At 52.3% G+C, this 15,759-nt stretch overlaps 1 protein-coding gene across 1 annotated transcript in view; it reads right to left on the reverse strand.

Moving 5' to 3' along the window:
• The window catches only part of ZC3H3 (zinc finger CCCH-type containing 3), a 245,201-nt gene that overhangs the window by 88,135 nt on the left and 141,307 nt on the right, over positions 1-15,759 (reverse strand). The window contains exon 5 of the mRNA XM_029063878.1: positions 1,416-1,609. Within this exon, the coding sequence (XP_028919711.1) occupies positions 1,416-1,609 (194 nt within the window). The remainder of the gene's footprint in view (positions 1-1,415; positions 1,610-15,759) is intronic.

Genomic DNA, 15,759 nt, shown 5'->3' on the forward strand with positions numbered 1-15,759 from the left:
CCCTCCACTCAAATAGCACTCGGGATCCTAGACCAGGGCCCCAGAGGGAACTCGATTGATAGCAACAGTTTCGAAGATGCAGAGGTAGAGGGAGCACGGATATTGCCGGGTGGATCGGAAGACTTTCCTGTGAACAAATCAGGACCGAGCCATGTTTTGCCCGTGGTTGGTGGTCTTTGATTACGGAGGGGTCTGCATCTGCCCTTGCCCCAGAAAAGACTTGACAAGGGGACCTTTCCTAGGGAAGGCTCCCAATTTGACCCAGGGGAAAGGCTGAGGTCCACATTGCTGGAATCGCCTTCACCTTCAACACCCTTTGCAACGGCTCTTTAAAGGTGGTGTTTAAATTCCCCGTTCCTGACATCCTAACCCTTGATAAGACGGTAGCCCTTTCAAAGAGCCGGTCCCAGACCTTTTCCAAGACACCTTCGTATTTACATTCATCTTCTCATTTATGCATCTGTTGCTCTCTGATGCTCTCCTTTGGGTAACTGTGTCTGCACCTGATCACCATTTTACCAGCACCCATGGCTTGGAATCCCAACCTTTGATGGATAAGGAAGAGGGCAAACTGAACTGGGACCAAAATATTTTTCTAGTTCATCTGTTCAATAACCGAGTCTGAAGAATTTTCTCCTTCTCATCCTATGTCCTCAGTGTGGCTGAGGGTCAACAGACAGGCCATCTGGGCGCCCGGTGGCTGAAGTGTTTCCAACATGATTACCCTATGACAGGCAGGCCCCAGGTGTTCTCTAACCTCGATCTTGTTTAGCACACCTGGTGCACTTCCTCGGTCCAAGAGGGACACACGCCGCGCACACTCTGAAAATCATGAGATGCTCACCCGACTGAGAAAAGAGTCCACCGCTCCCCCTGGGAGAGGGGGCTCCTTTCTTTCCCAAATCCACAAAGGGCTTCCCAAAGGATGTCAAGGTAATGGAAATTTCCTCACCGTCACTGTCCTGAGTAGCCCCCATCGGTTCCTAACCCTTCTCTCTGGGTTTCAAGAATCAGCACTTGTTTAATTTGAAAATGAATTCCCAACCCCTATCCTCTCAGGAGCTATCCCACGTTTGGTCAGGTTCACGTCAACGGTGCTCCACTGGGACCCCCTTCTTTCCACGTCTCAGTGAGCCTGTCCACCCATGTGAGCTGGGGGAGGGACAGGAACCTTGTAGCCAGAGGCCCTTATTCATGAGAGCCTTGGTCATGCCTGAAATCCAAAACAACAGAAGGCACTTCCAGTTCCCTCCCGTGAGTTCAGTGCCTTCCCACTGGCTGAGCTGAATGCAGAGGCCTGACAGCCCCAAGATGGCTTAAACCAAGATAGGAGAAGCCCGGTATAAATAAGCTGATGAGGTCATTCAGGCTCTCCTCCAGAGAGTTCCCATCCCACCCAGAAGTTTTCAACTCGCCTGTTCTGCTGAGGTATCTGGTGCTCCCATCGCTGGCCTTCAGTGGGATGCTATAGGTTTTGGAGAGTTTGTTGGCAGACACCCTGTACATTATGCCTCCTATGCAGCGGTAGCCTCTGCTCCTCCATCTCTGCTGGGCCTGTTGAGATTTCCCCCCGAAGGGAGAGTGCCGGATTTGGTTTAACACCAGAGACCTGCGAAGATGATAAGAAGGCAAATGCCAGGTCAGCCTGGAAGTAGCAGATGGATGTGATGATATACTAACAATACTAATAATACAACAAGTCCTTGAAGGTCTCTAACACACTTTAATTCCCAAAGCACTTTCCCATCAGTTACCTCATTTGTTCTCCAAATACCTCGTAAAGTAGGGTGAGAATGGGTTTCTCTTAATTAACGATGGGGAAGCCGAGCCCGGGGTATTTAAGGGGCAAGCCATTTCAGAGCAGGAGGAATCCTACTCTCCAAGTCATGTATACCGTTCCCTAAACCACCTCGGTCCCCTCCAGAGGAGATGGGTTTCTGGTCTAAAACTTTACAAGCCGTGTTTGGCATTACAGTCTACTGTAATAATAACAATAACAATTATTATGGTATTTGCGAAGCGATTACTATGAGGCAGGCACGGTACTAAGCGCTGGAGTGGATGCAAGCAAATCGGGTTGTCCCATGTGGGGCTCACAGTCTCAATCCCCATTTTACAGATGAGGTAACTGAGGCACAGAGAAGTTCAGTGACTTGCCCACAGTCACATAACAGACAGTGGTAGAGTTGGGATTAGAACCCATGACCCTCTGACCCCCAGGCCCGGGCCCTATCCGTGTCACATTTAGTACAGTGCTCTGTCCCCAGTAAACACTCAGTAAATATCACTGGTTGATTGACTGATCATGAAAATGCAAAAAAGACTGGGGAAAACTTGTACTTCAGGCCGAGAGGAAATTAGCTGAGAAGCCTAATGAGCAGAAAACTGGGTGGGCATCTACTTAGGGACAAGGACAAACGTGAGGATAAGGGAACAGGCTATTCAAAGCTAGGGAGGATTTCCATCCAGATCCCCATGATGGCATCCCAGAGGAAGGGATGCCAATTTTTCATTTTCATGTTGGGGTAGACTTGGGACTGGGCTGGGAAAAATGATTCGTGCAGACACCCGTTGGTCAGGGAGATGGAACACCCAGACGACGACACGGGGCCGGAAAAGGGGAAACACAGACATCCGTGTGCACGGGTAGGAGAAACACCGAGAAACACAGACACGCTTGGGACTAGGGAGAAACGTTTGGCAGGGAGCCAGTTCCCACCTGGCCCTCAGAGTTGACATCCCTATCCACAGCCAGCCACGGGGGTGAGAACCAGCCCCCAGTTTCACTAGGTTGATAATCCTCTGACCCTCTGGCCTCAGAGGATTCTGGCTCTTCCCCGGGGCAGAGCATTCCCATGGATCCGGTTTGCGGCCCGGCCCCCAGAAAGGAGAGATGAGCATTGTCACTTGAGGGAAGACGAGAGCCATGCGCCTGGAAACCGGGACTAGCACGAGCCAACCCTCGGAAGTGCGGCTCAGAAGGCAGGATCCTGCCCGGGCCCGGGGGAGCAAGCTGATGGGATTTAATGGGTCTTTTTCCAGCTCTAATTTCTCTAATGCTGTGACTCACTGGGCTGAAGATTTATTCCCATTTTCTGCAGATGCCAAGGCTTAACCCAAATTACAGCTAAATCCCAGGCAACGCGTGGCTTCACGGACAGCAAGCTGGGCTGCGGTCCCCCCCAGCCTGCGGGGTGAAGACCTAATGATTATTGCGGGATTTGTTCGGTCCTTGCTATGTGCCAAACACTCTTCTAAGCATTGGGGGAAAATACAAGATTCTACCTGGGGCTCGCTAAGCGGGAGAGAGAGAGAGAGAAGGTCTTCGATCCCCGTTTTACAGATGACGAGGCTGAGACCTGACTTTGCCCCTGCTGAGCCTGGCAACGATTTTCACTCCATTAGAGAAGGAGTCTCTGAAAAATGCCTTGCCTTCCCTGCTCAACTCTCTCTCTCCTTGTCCTCCTCGTGGGTCTCTGTCGAAGGTGAAAGAGCCATCTCCTTCACTCTCTCCTAATCTCTGATGATTCTTTTCCCTGCTCCCTCCTGTCATTTTCTCTGAGGTGAAAACCAGCAAAAGGCGGACGTGCTGTTGAGCTACAGTGGAGCTACGGGAAGAGGACGGGGTTTGGGGCGGATGGGGCGACGAGAAGTCTCCGCATGATGGATCTATATGGCTAAAAGAGACCAATCGTAGGCTGGGACCCGGGCTGGTAACTCATTGACATCTGCCCTCTCTCCTTGCTCTCCTCCCAGAATCTCTCCTCTAATTGAACACCATGGGGCCTTCCCACACACCAGTGACTTCTTGGGCCTAGGCCAGGAATCTGGGCTCCGGCCGACTGTGAGTCGGATGTTGAGCCGAGCGTAGCTATCTCCCTGCAAGACCTGACAAATATCATAAAAAAGAGGTGTTAAATACACAGGGGTCGACAGCTCAGAAAGGCCACGGTGACGTGGGTGCCCGTGGGTGCTAGCGCCAGTCTGAGTCAGCGCGCTCTTCTTCCCCTCGTCCGTAGGATCGTCTTGCTCTCTCAGTGTTGCCCGGGCCGGGCTTTCTGTTCATTCTCCTTAGTGCATTTTTCTGTCTCCTTCCACTCAGCAACATCCCTTCTTCTTTAGCTCCCTTCCTCCCAGACCTCTCCGTATCCTCTACGGGAGGGCACTTTCTTTCAGGACGAACTTGCCGGAGTCAGCTGGGATCGCTGGACCCAGGCAGGATGGTGGGAGAAGAGATTACTGTTCTACGGTATTTGTTATATTCTTACCATGTATCGAACACCGTTCTAAGCGGTGGGGTAGATACAAATGAATTAGGCTGGATACAGTCCCTATCCTTTATGGGGCACACAGTCTAAGTAGGAGAAAGAACCAGAGAACTGAGGCACAGGGAGGTGAAGTGACTTCCCCAAAGTCACCCAGCAAGCAGTTGGCAGAGCCAGAATTAGATCTCTGGTCCTTCCAGGCCCTTGTTTTTTCCACTAAGCCATTCTGCTTCTCTATCCTCAAGTACCAGATTCTCATTTTGAGAGAATTCTGGCCTCCCTGGCTCTGCAGCTTGTGCACAGGAATCTTTGCAGCTGTTCCCAGGTGGGGGAAGTGGGGACTCTTACCTTCCTGTCTGTGCATTTTCTCTGCTTTAGTCCCAGGCTTCCCCCTATTCCAGCTCATGCCTGCAGGTCAGCTGACGGAGCAAACACCAGGGGAATGCAATGGAATCCACTCTACTGGAGGATCAGTCATCTTAACAGTTTAGGGCTAATTCCATCGGTAATTTGTTTATGCAAATTACAGCTCTAATTTTGCATTAGTTCGATCTATGCCTATAATGCTGTTAACACAAAGTGTATAAACTGAGCATCACTGAAAAATAGCTGTGAATTAAGGGCCCGAATTCACTCAGCCAAATGCAATCCCTGTACGAATTACCTTTAAATGAAGATGTGTTTGAAGGCAAGAAATGTAAAATGTAATAGTTACATTTATTGGTGGTTGGTGAGTTAGTATGTTCACTTAATGGGGAGATGGGCTTTGGGTTCCAGTTTGAGAACCCAAACCGTCACAGATCTGACAGTGAGTCAGACCCATGAGGTAGCCAGTCCGAGATTCCATCTCTGACATTTCACGGCCGGTTTGGTGGTTGCCATTCTTATCCATCCTCGGGTTTAGGGATGTCCTTCCTGTTTACCCACCGTGGACCCATCATCCATGAATCTTGAACCGTCCTCTCCAACATCTCTAATTTCCCAACAGTATTCATTACTCTGCACACAGTAAGTGCTCAATTAATACCACGGATTGATTGATTACGGACCCTTTGTCAATAAATTCACCTAAACCCCTCTGGAACCTGTTGCTATTTTTAATCTGCAGTTTCCAGCAATTACAGATTCCATATGCTGGGTGAGAGGGCTCCCTTCGGCTGGGCTTGAACCAGTCAGGGTTCATTGGTGGCAGAAAAACCCAGACATTTATCTAGGACGTCTGGAAGTGTTGGAATGCTGCCTCTTTAGAGGAGTAGACACTTTCAGGCCTTACCTTGATCCACTGAGGATTAACTGTCCAAAGGGGATGTGGCTTTTAGGAAATACTGGGTTTCGCAGAGAGCAAGAAACAACACAAACCAGTGAAGCCCCGGTCCCAGCTGGCTGGTCCGAACTGCCCTGAGGGAAGGATCGATGCTACATTTACATCGGAGTTTTCTGAGAAGGGCATTTGGGAAGCGAAAAGTCCCTCGGCTCTACTGCAAAATCCCCGAGTGAACCTAAAGATTTGCCCAGTACTTCTACGTCGCCAGGTGGGTGCTGGGGGAGAACAGAAGCAGGATGCTACCCTCAGGGCAGACAGATCTGCTCTTTGGGGCCGGGGTGGAGGTTCGGGAGGGGGGAGGGGAACTGGGAGAGCCTCCGTTTTTAACTGTGACTACGTAATCCGAACACCTTTCATCGCCCAAGCCAATCTATTTAATCAGTTCAGAAGGTCCCAGAGTGGCCTACTGGACAGAGGACGGGCCTGGGAGTTAAAAAGGACCTGGGTTCTAATCCCAGCTCCGCCACCTGCCTGCTGTGTCACCTTGGGTAAGTCACTTCACTTCCTCTGTGCTTCAGTTCCCACATCTGTCAAATGGGGATTAAGACTGAGCCCCCCATGTGGGACAAGGACTGGGTCCAACCTGATTAACTTGTATCTACCACAGCCCTTAGAACAGTCCCTGGCACCTACTAAGCAAACACCATTATAAAAAAGTCCCCAACCCGCCGCACGGAGACGGAATAGAGCAGCTGCTCCAGAGACCACAGAGGAGTCGTTCTGAGAGGCGTCGCCAAATTGGGCGTCCAGAACACCGCACTGTGACACAGAAGTAGCGAGCTGGTGGCCCACCTCCCTCGCTGGGATTTACTCCGAGAGAGAAACCAGGGGGCTGTCAGTTATGGAGTGGGAGTCTGCCTCTTTAACTCTGAGAAGATTAATACCCCGATGCAGAATCCCTCCCACCTTTCCTCCTCGATCCCCAGAGACTGGTGGCACGAGTCACCGGGAGCTCCAAACCGGGGCCGTGATCTGAATTTTTCTTCAAGCCAGCCGAGAGCTCCACCTGTCTCTTGGAGCCACGGAGGGCCGCGGAGCCAGGACTGCTGCTCTCCCCGAAGGTGCCGATTAGGTTTGTTAGCTGCTCTACTCTGACAGCTTTCTTCTCCCCCGTTTGCCTGGGATTGCAGCTTTTTCCTGGCTTAGCACCTGCAGGCCATGAGACACCTGTGCGGGGAGCCGGGCTGAACCGGGCCATGCGGGACCCAAACTGGCAAGGTTTGAGCGGAGGGATAAAGCATCATTAGCGAGACCCTGAGGTGGTCACTGGAGTTTCTTTTCTCGGTTAGTTGACTTTGCTTGAAATCAGCCCCGGGGGCAGCTTTCTCCAGAATGCCGAACTAGACTCCATCTGGTAAAGTTGCCATTATTTATAATCTACCCTAAATGGATTATCACCAGCCTGGAAGACTTTGGCAGGACATGGAGCTGCCCATCTAGTCACCGAACCACAACCCCTCCGGCCCCTCCTGTAAGGAGACCAGGAAGGGAAGGAAGGGGCAGGAAGGGAGAATGGATTAGAAATGGGAGGGGTGGGGAGAGGCGGGTTGGGGAGCGGCGGGCTCCACCAATCTCTTTCCGGGGATCTGCCGACAACGTTGACATCCTCCGTCTGCAAGTCGGGGCTCACTCTTGCCAGCCGGCTACCCAAGGGGTCATTAAAGAGATAATGTTTGCAGAGTTTGCCCAGGCCGCTCATGGGAACAAAAGCTGCTATGTAAGTACAAAATATGACTACTTAAAATGTAATCAAAAGCGGGATGAGCAAATACTGCCGAAAGTACTTAACCTAGTTTTCCTTAATTAAAATTCAAGAACACAAACACAAATCTTCGAAAGAACAAGCCCTAGCCAAAGGACTTCTTAGAGGACTCAACAAAATCACCCACATTGGTCCACTTAACCTATCGGAAATCAAATAGCTGAAGAGGCCCACGCTCCAGTTTTGCCAGCCAAAGGGGCTCCCGGGCTGCTCAAAGCTTCCCAACGAGCAGCTCCGGGAAGATGGCCCACAATGTCCCGGTCCCCACAGATGTCACCAGCCTGGCCCTCTCCCTCAAAGAAGGGTCTCCAGACACAGTAGCTGCAGCAGGAGTGATCTCTTCAAACAGTTCAGGACCCACCACAACTCCCCGAGGCCAAACACCCAGTCCAGGGTGCTGCTAACCGAGCCCTAGCCAAAGAACTTCTCAGGGGACTCAACAAAATCACCCACATTGGTCCACTTAACCTATCGGAAATCAAATAGCTGAAGAGGCCCACGCTCCAGCTTCGCCAGCCAAAGGGGCTCCAGAGATCAGGGTGCTGAACGCCAACCGCGACCAGAAAGTTTCCTCGGACCAAAAGGCAGAGGGAAAAGCTTACATACGTTCGACTTTTCTCATTCTCCCGTGTACTGACAGAGAGAGCCACAAGATTCGGCGGAGCTCGTGCCCAGGGCTGCTTTAATATCCTGCATCGATCATGTTACGCTCCGCATTCGAGAAGCCAACTGCGAGCTACTCTGGTTCTTTCTCCCTGTGTTAGCAGCAAATTGCGTGTATGCAAAAAGCGCTGGAGTGAGAGCCCTCCTGGCCAAACGCAAGGTGATTCTCCAAAACCCCCACGAAGCCCGACGAGTCTCTCCCGCTCCTGCGGCGGAAGGAGCGGCTGAGAGCACATCAATCTCGCTCGACTTGCCGGAGGCCCCCCGGCTTCGCTTTCTGGACAGATAACTTGGCTAATTTAGCAGATCAACAGCCACTGAACTGTGCGCGGGTCTGCCTGACACCCGGAGTCAGTCACTTAAACAAAGCAGAACCCGCTCTGGCAGGCTGAAGGTGCCACTTCCCGCTGTGCCCTGCCCTGGCCCTCTCTGCACAGATTCCTTCTTCCGGCACATCGGCCCGACACACCCCATCGGCCGGTCTGGCCTAACGTCTCTGCCTGACCCAGCGAGAGCTGCTCTGAGGCCCCGAGTTTCAGGCCTCCAGTTGTCCACCTTTAAAGAACGCAGAGATGACCACGCTGTCCGCAGGTCCCTCTGCCTCAGGTCTTACAGCGGCCTGGACGTGGTTTTCTTCGTCCCGACTACGGTACGGCACCAAATAAAGCAGGGGGTGTCCCCGTTTGGTCAGAGGGTCCGTTGAGGCTTTCACGGGACCGGAGGGGCAGTCGGATATCTGAACGGACTCCGCCTCAAGCTACGGAGCAGCCCAGGAATGCCACGGATTTCAACGACATCTCCATCATCAAGAGGCAAAGATCTGGCTCCCTTCAGCAATGGCCGAGACACCTCATCGCTCTCCGCTGACGACAACTTCCTGGCTTCGGTCCTTCTGGGGCAGTAGCATCATCACATACCCTGGAAATGTCTACTGGACTTTAGGCCACACCGCAGGTCAGCGGTGACAGCCTCGCCAAGGCAGCGAAAGAGAAAGGGGTGATGGGAAGAGCCGGCTGGAGACACCGTGGGCAGTTCGGCCCATCCCTTGCCAACGGTATCGTCTCCTCACAGGCCACACGAAGACGCACGCGGCCGATCGGTCCCGGCGCCAGACGGGAAAAGGAAACGCGTGCCATTCCGTCTTGCTGATTCTACAGTCTCCCCGACGTTAAGGACCCGAGGTCTGGCCATGCACTGTAGGTGAGCTCCCTTCGCAACCATCTGAGTTGGGAACGCCGAAGGTCTCCTTAGTATGTCTATCTCTCTCTTCAGCACAGTCCACCCTGAGGGTGATCTGGTGAACATGACATGGTTACCATCTTAAGGGGCTACGCTCACGGAGAAACACTACTGCCCTGCTTGGCTCTGATTAAAGGACAGTGCCCGATGGCTGGTTCCAGCCCACTGCAGCAGGAAATCCGCACACAAACACCCCTGGCTTTGGAGCCTGGGGTACGCGACTATAGGATCGGCCGCTCTGCCGTGGGGCTCTGGACCGAGGGAAGGAAAGAAATCCCCCCCGCCCATTCCAGGGCCCGATTCAAGGCCGGGTACCTCCACGGAGTCCTCCCGGGAGCAGGAATGTCCACAGGAATTCTCCCTCCGAGGCCGACGCGAGCACTGCTGGATGACCATGGTTATCATCGAGATCACCAGACCCGGGGACCTGGCCTGTAGTCGTTCTTTCATTTGCTAGGGAAGTGGGTTGGCTGGCCTCAGGCGGAGAGAGGTCCCTCTGGAGCACCAGGCAACCCCAAGCACAAGACTGGCAGATGGCAGGCGCAGAGGACCAGAGGCAGAGGTGGGACATGAAGCAGGGTGCAACGGGTTGGGATCTCCAGGCCTTCTGCCGCGGGGAATCGGAAGAGAGACGATGTCATCTTTGCCAGAATGGCTCAATAAACACCCATTCCTCCCTGGGGGGCGGGGGCGGGGGTGAGGTGGCCACGCTTCCTCTCAAGCACGTAGCCCTATCCTCCGAGGGCTTCGCTGGCACCTGGGAGCGGGCTCGGAGGAGTGAAGTCCGATTGGCTGCCGGGAAAATGGTTACCGAGTCCTTGCCCGGAAAGCCTTGTTCGCTTCAACCCTGCCGGCTTGAAGTGACATTCGCATCCCCGGCTGGAAGTCGGAACAAATGGCGGGGCCCAGCCGAGGGCTGGATGGGGGGGCTGGGCGGGGGGAAGGACACATCCAAGGAAGGGCAGGGAGTCTCTCCAAACAGCTTGTAGCTTTTCATTCGCGCCGGTGTCACAGCACTCCGCTAAATTGTTACCCTAATGGAAAGGACGGCCTTTGGAAATGAACTGTATTGAGAAGAGAGGAGAAAATTAATGAGATAATAGCAGGGCCAAGGACCCGAAGAATACGCCTGCCCTCAACACGAGGGGCTTGTAATTCCTTTTCTCCGGCACGAGCCCTCAGATCTAAAGACTTCTCCCATCCGTCCAGCGGGCCCGCTCCGCCAGGAAATTTCATTAACGCTGGAAAATAGGAAAGGTATTAAGCGTGGATAATGAAGGCCAGAGAGTGAACAGTGCCTTAAGATAGTCTTCTTTCTAGCCTTTGTAATGGGAGGCATGAACTCTCCCTTCCAATCCATTTCTAATCCATTTGAAATACTACAGCAAATTATCTTCCCTTCAGCCCGAAAGCGGCCAGCCAATTTACTCCGAATACAAGTGACAATGCAACAGAATTTATCGCCATAACCTTGACTACACAAGGGTGAGGGTTGTCTCTCTCACCCCTGATCCCCCCAGGGTGGGGAGAGAGGGGAAACACAATTTTAAATGAAAAGCAGCGGCGAAGGGGAGGAAGAGAGACACTATAAAAATGTGTGTTTAAAAAAAAAACAAAAACAAAAAACCCCACCCTCAGCGTAGTCGTAAAATATCAGCGGCTAATAGAGGACCACGTTAGGAAGCAGAATTCCGGCGTCTACACTGTCGGCGTGGTGATTCCGAGGGAGGTTTCATGAGGTTGACTCGGGCGGTGGACTGCCTCGCTGCCTCTGCCTTAGGGGAAATCCCATGTAATTTTCTTAATAAGGAACAGATGGTCTGTTGGGCTCAAGAAGGTAGGACTTCAAATTACCAGGAGCGGCCTGAGCTGTGTCAAAATTTCACTCGTGGGCGCTTCTCTTTCCACTGCCTGTGTTTCCCGTGATTTCGGCAGAGTGGCTATGCCTCGTCCCTGTCAATCAATCAATGGTATTTACTGGGTGCTTATTTTTGTGCAGAGCACAGTACTGAGCGCTTGGGAGAGTAGGAGACAACAGAATAAGCAACACTCTTCTGGCCCATAACAGGTTTGCGGTCTAATCCTGCATCTCTCTATTCCTTTCCAGCCACCCGCACCCGGGGAGGGACGCCATGAGAGGAGCAGAGTACGCGATGAGGGGGTCAGGTCAGGTGGTAAGGACGGTTAAACCTGCTCCCCTCTGCCCTCCACTGCACTGGGAGAAGCCCGCCAACTACCTGAGAAGCGGCGTGGGCCTATAGGCCTGGGAGTCAGAAGGACCTGGGTTCTAATCCCAGCTCTGCCAATTGCCTCCTGTGTGACCCTGGTCAAGTCACTTAACTTCTCTGAGCCTCAGCTTCCTCAAATTTAAAATAGCAATAGCTGTTTTTCCTACTTAGACCGTGAGCTCCATGCAGGACAGGGACTGCGTCTGACCTAATTAACTTGTATCTACCCCACTGCTTAGAACAGTGTTTGACACATGGTAAGCACATAAAAACCATTTAAAAAAAACCCTAGATACACAGACAAGTGTCACCTGCAGGTCTCCTCCCAAGGACTGGTATAACTGAGCTCTTGGCATTTACCTAGGCACAGCCTGGACGAGCAGAGTTGAGGGGCAAGCACATCACTCGGGCGGAGGAAGAAATGAAGTCAGGGCAACCCGGCCCTCCAGGAGGCCTTCCTGGACTGAGCCCTCCTCTTCCCTCTGCCCTCCTCCCCAATCCCCTTCCTCCCTCCCTCTGCTCTACCCCCTTCCCCTCCCCACAGCACTTGGTATATCTGTATATATTATTTATTACTCTATTTTATTAATGATGTGTACATATCTATGATTCTATTTATCTATTTTGATGGTATTGATGCTTGACTACTTGCTTCGTTTTGCTGCCTGTCTCCCCCTTTTAGACTGTGAGCCCGTTGTTGGGTAGGGATGGTCTCTATCTGTTGCCGAACTGTCCATTCCAAGCGCTTAGTACAGTGCTCTGCACTTAGTAAGCGCTCAAAAAATACAACCGAATGAATGAATGCAACTAAAATGCCATTTTTGAAACTGGGAACAGGGTTCCACATGGGGGCTGTTCTTGGAGCCTCCAAAAAAGAAGTAGGGAGCACTGCGTGGAGAGGAGAAAAGATGTCGATGATCATCTCGGTGTCCCGGTGAGAGGTGCCGAGATGTGCGATATCTGGGAAGCGAGCCAACTGTGCCAGTTCAAACTAAGCCCACCTCCCCTCAAGAAAGGGCTGGTGGGCCGGGGTACACCCACTCTCCCCCCAACGGGGGGTTGTTCTGTGGGAAATAACGGCTCCTCCGGCGACCTTCCGGAGACCCCAGAAGTTCTGCTCCGGCTAAGCTGCTCAGGAAGATGGCCTCTCCACGAATCCCCCTGACTGCTGTGCGCCAGGTTAAGTCTATTCAGCAGTTGCTGGTGGAACAAACCGGCAGTTCAGCAGAAAGTTTTCCCCTGGTAGCCATTTGACTAATGATTTTTTTCCTGAAGCCTGCAACATCCACTTTGCTCTCCCGTGTTTCCCAAACAGTTTTGCGTCTTTCCCGATAGGCCGCCTGCCACCACGCCGCCTCTGCCGATCCCCAGCCCTCCCCGCCCGGCGGGGGTCGGGGGCCGGGGTCGAGGCTGGGTCCGGGACAACGGTCCCGCCTCCCAGTGGCTGAGTAGCCAGGGCCGAGCCTGAGGCCCCCGGCTGCCCTCAGGGCCCCGCGAGGATCGACGGCCAACGAGACAGATTGCCTTGGAAGCATGATATTTTCGCGTTTATTTTAAATCGTCGGAGATTTCCCGTGCTTTCTCTGCCAATACCTGTTACCGCAGAGATGTTCGGGCAGGGTGCTGCTCTCTTCCGGTCGGCCCGGCCCGCCCCACCGCTTAATCCGCCCCTCGGCCCCACGGTCACAGGAGCGGGGACGGCCGAGACTTACGTAACGGCCATGCTGCTGCACCTGCAATGCAGCTGGCCAGGGAGTTGCCGGGGCTGGCTTGCTTGCAGGGTTCTTACATCAACACATTTGCGGTGAGGCTGGGGCCAACTTTAGAGGGTTGGGGGCGGGGAGGGGAAGGAGGGGAGAGCGAGGGGACCGGGCCATGGGAAATTGGCCCGGGGCCCCCGACTATGACGAGGGAGCCCACTTGGCCCAACCGGGCCTCCGGGGCTGGGGGACTGCCAATCGTGGAAAAATTTTGCGATATTTAGGGGAGGTCCTGGCCCAATTAGAATAATAATAATAAAAGTGCCAGGCTATGAACTGATTGCTGAACTACGGGTCAAGCGCTGCACTAAATGCGAGGTTATACACAAGATAATCGAATTACACACAGCCACGTGGGACACAGGGTTTAAGGGAGAACAGGCGCTGAAACCCCATTTTACAGTTGAGGAAAATGAAGTGAAATTAAGTGACTTGCCCAGGGTCATATAATAAGCAGGTGGCGGAGCCGGGATTAGAACCCCGGCCTCCTGACACCCAGTTCTGTGCTCTTCCCACTAAGCCCCGTCACTTCTCAACTTGACTCTATTTATTGCCATCGCTCTTGTCTGTCCGTCTCCCCCGATTAGACCGTAAGCCCGTCGAACGGCAGGGACCGTCTCTATCTGTTGCCGACTTGTTCATCCCAAGCGCTTAGTACAGTGCTCTGCACATAGTAAGCGCTCAATAAATACTATTGAATGAATGAATGAATGAACCTGTAGAAGTGGAGCTTCTATAACAGTAAGGGGTTCTGCTCTGTGAACTCTACTCGATCTGCCCAGGTTCCCCACTCTCCTCAAACCGGTTCTGGGAGAGGCCCTCCAATCAAACAATCGAGTCTGCAACCTGGGCCTACCATTTAAACAAGAGTGAAGGAGCACAACACTTCTTTTAAAATTAGTGAAATCTGGTCGCAGAATCTCCCTCCCCTTGTCTTCTTCACCCCCGAGCAGCCGCAGAGCTGGGGGATTCTGGGTGTGGCCTAAACTGTGGGCATGGGAGTCAGAAGGACCTGGGTTCTAATCCCGGGCTCTACGACTTAATAATGTTGGTATTTGTTAAGCGCTTACTATCTGCCAAGCACTGTTCTAAGCGCTGGGGTAGATACAGGGTCATCAGGTTGTCCCACGTAGGGCTCACAGTCTTCATCCCCATTTTACAGATGAGGTAACTGAGGCACAGAGAAGTTAAGTGACTTGCCCAAGCTCACACAGCTGACAAGCGGTGAAGCCGGGATTAGAACCCATGACCTCTGACTCCCAAGCCCGGGCTCTTTCCACTGAGCCATGCTGCTTCTCTGACAGCAACTTGTCTGCTGTGTGAACTTGGGTAAATCACTTCACTTCTCTGGGATTCAGTTACCTCATCTGAAAAGTGGGAATTAAGTCTGTGAGCCCCATGGGGGAAATGGACTGTGTCCACCATGATTAGCTTGTATCTACCCCAGTACTGAGTACAGTGCCTGGTACATAGTAAGCACTTAACAAATACCAAAAAAAGAAAGAGCTTTGGGCAAAACCAGGAGAACAGAGGGATCCCAAAACTAGGCTGGGAAAAACCTGGCCACTTAAAGCTTCAGAGGCAGCTTCCAGACTATCTGTTAGACTGGAAGAGACACTGATGGCTCCCGGCATTCGTTACAATGCAATGTTAAATACACCTCGAACAGAGTGAATCACAGTTCAATTTGTGTTCAAGTCAAAGGCACGGCCTCTCGCAGGAGAATGAAAGCTTTGGTTGTTGAAGGGGTTACTGATGCTACAGCAAGTGGTTTTCATCCCAAACACTTCTCACGCACTCGTAACAGTAAAGCTGTTCGTCTCTCTCTGTCTAGGGTTGCCCAGAGAAACAAAAATTAGAGACTCCTGGATTACCTGGGGTCAAAACTATTCCAGATGTCACATCCTACCCAAACTATGCCTTCTTTGGTGATAAATACCTTAGGCGGTGGGAAAAGAGAAAGACAAGACTGTAAGCTACTTATGGGTAGGAAACGTCTGCTAATTCTGTTGTATTGTACAGTATTCCACACAGAGCTTAATAAATACCACTGATTGCGAGCACTAGTTATGAAGTTAATAGTTGGAGTTAATAGTTGTTCATAGTATTATCTAGTCATCTTCACAAACTGAACCAATTCCACAAGTCCTCCCCAGCACAAGCTTCCTTTACTGAACTCACTGGCCTCCTGGCGTCGACAACTTTGAAGATCTCCAGTGGGTGATGCTCACTTAGCTCGTGTGAGAGCTGCCGGGGAAATGGCTAAGACCCGGCTGGTCACCCAACAAATGCTCAGACAGTGGCATCTGCACCCTGTCCCAAACCCATCCAACAGAAGAGAGTGTCATCAGCAGGGTCTAGTGGGTAGAGGATGGGCCTGGGAGTCAGAAGGGTCATGGCTTTGCCACTTGTCTGCCGTGTGACCTTGTCACTTCTCTGTGCCTCAGTTACCTCAGCTGTAAAATGAGGATTGAGACTTGGAGCCCCATGTGGGACAAGGACTGTGTCCAACGCGATT

Source organism: Ornithorhynchus anatinus, chromosome 4, assembly GCF_004115215.2.
Source record: "Ornithorhynchus anatinus isolate Pmale09 chromosome 4, mOrnAna1.pri.v4, whole genome shotgun sequence".
In the NCBI taxonomy this organism is placed as follows: Eukaryota; Metazoa; Chordata; class Mammalia; order Monotremata; family Ornithorhynchidae; genus Ornithorhynchus; species Ornithorhynchus anatinus.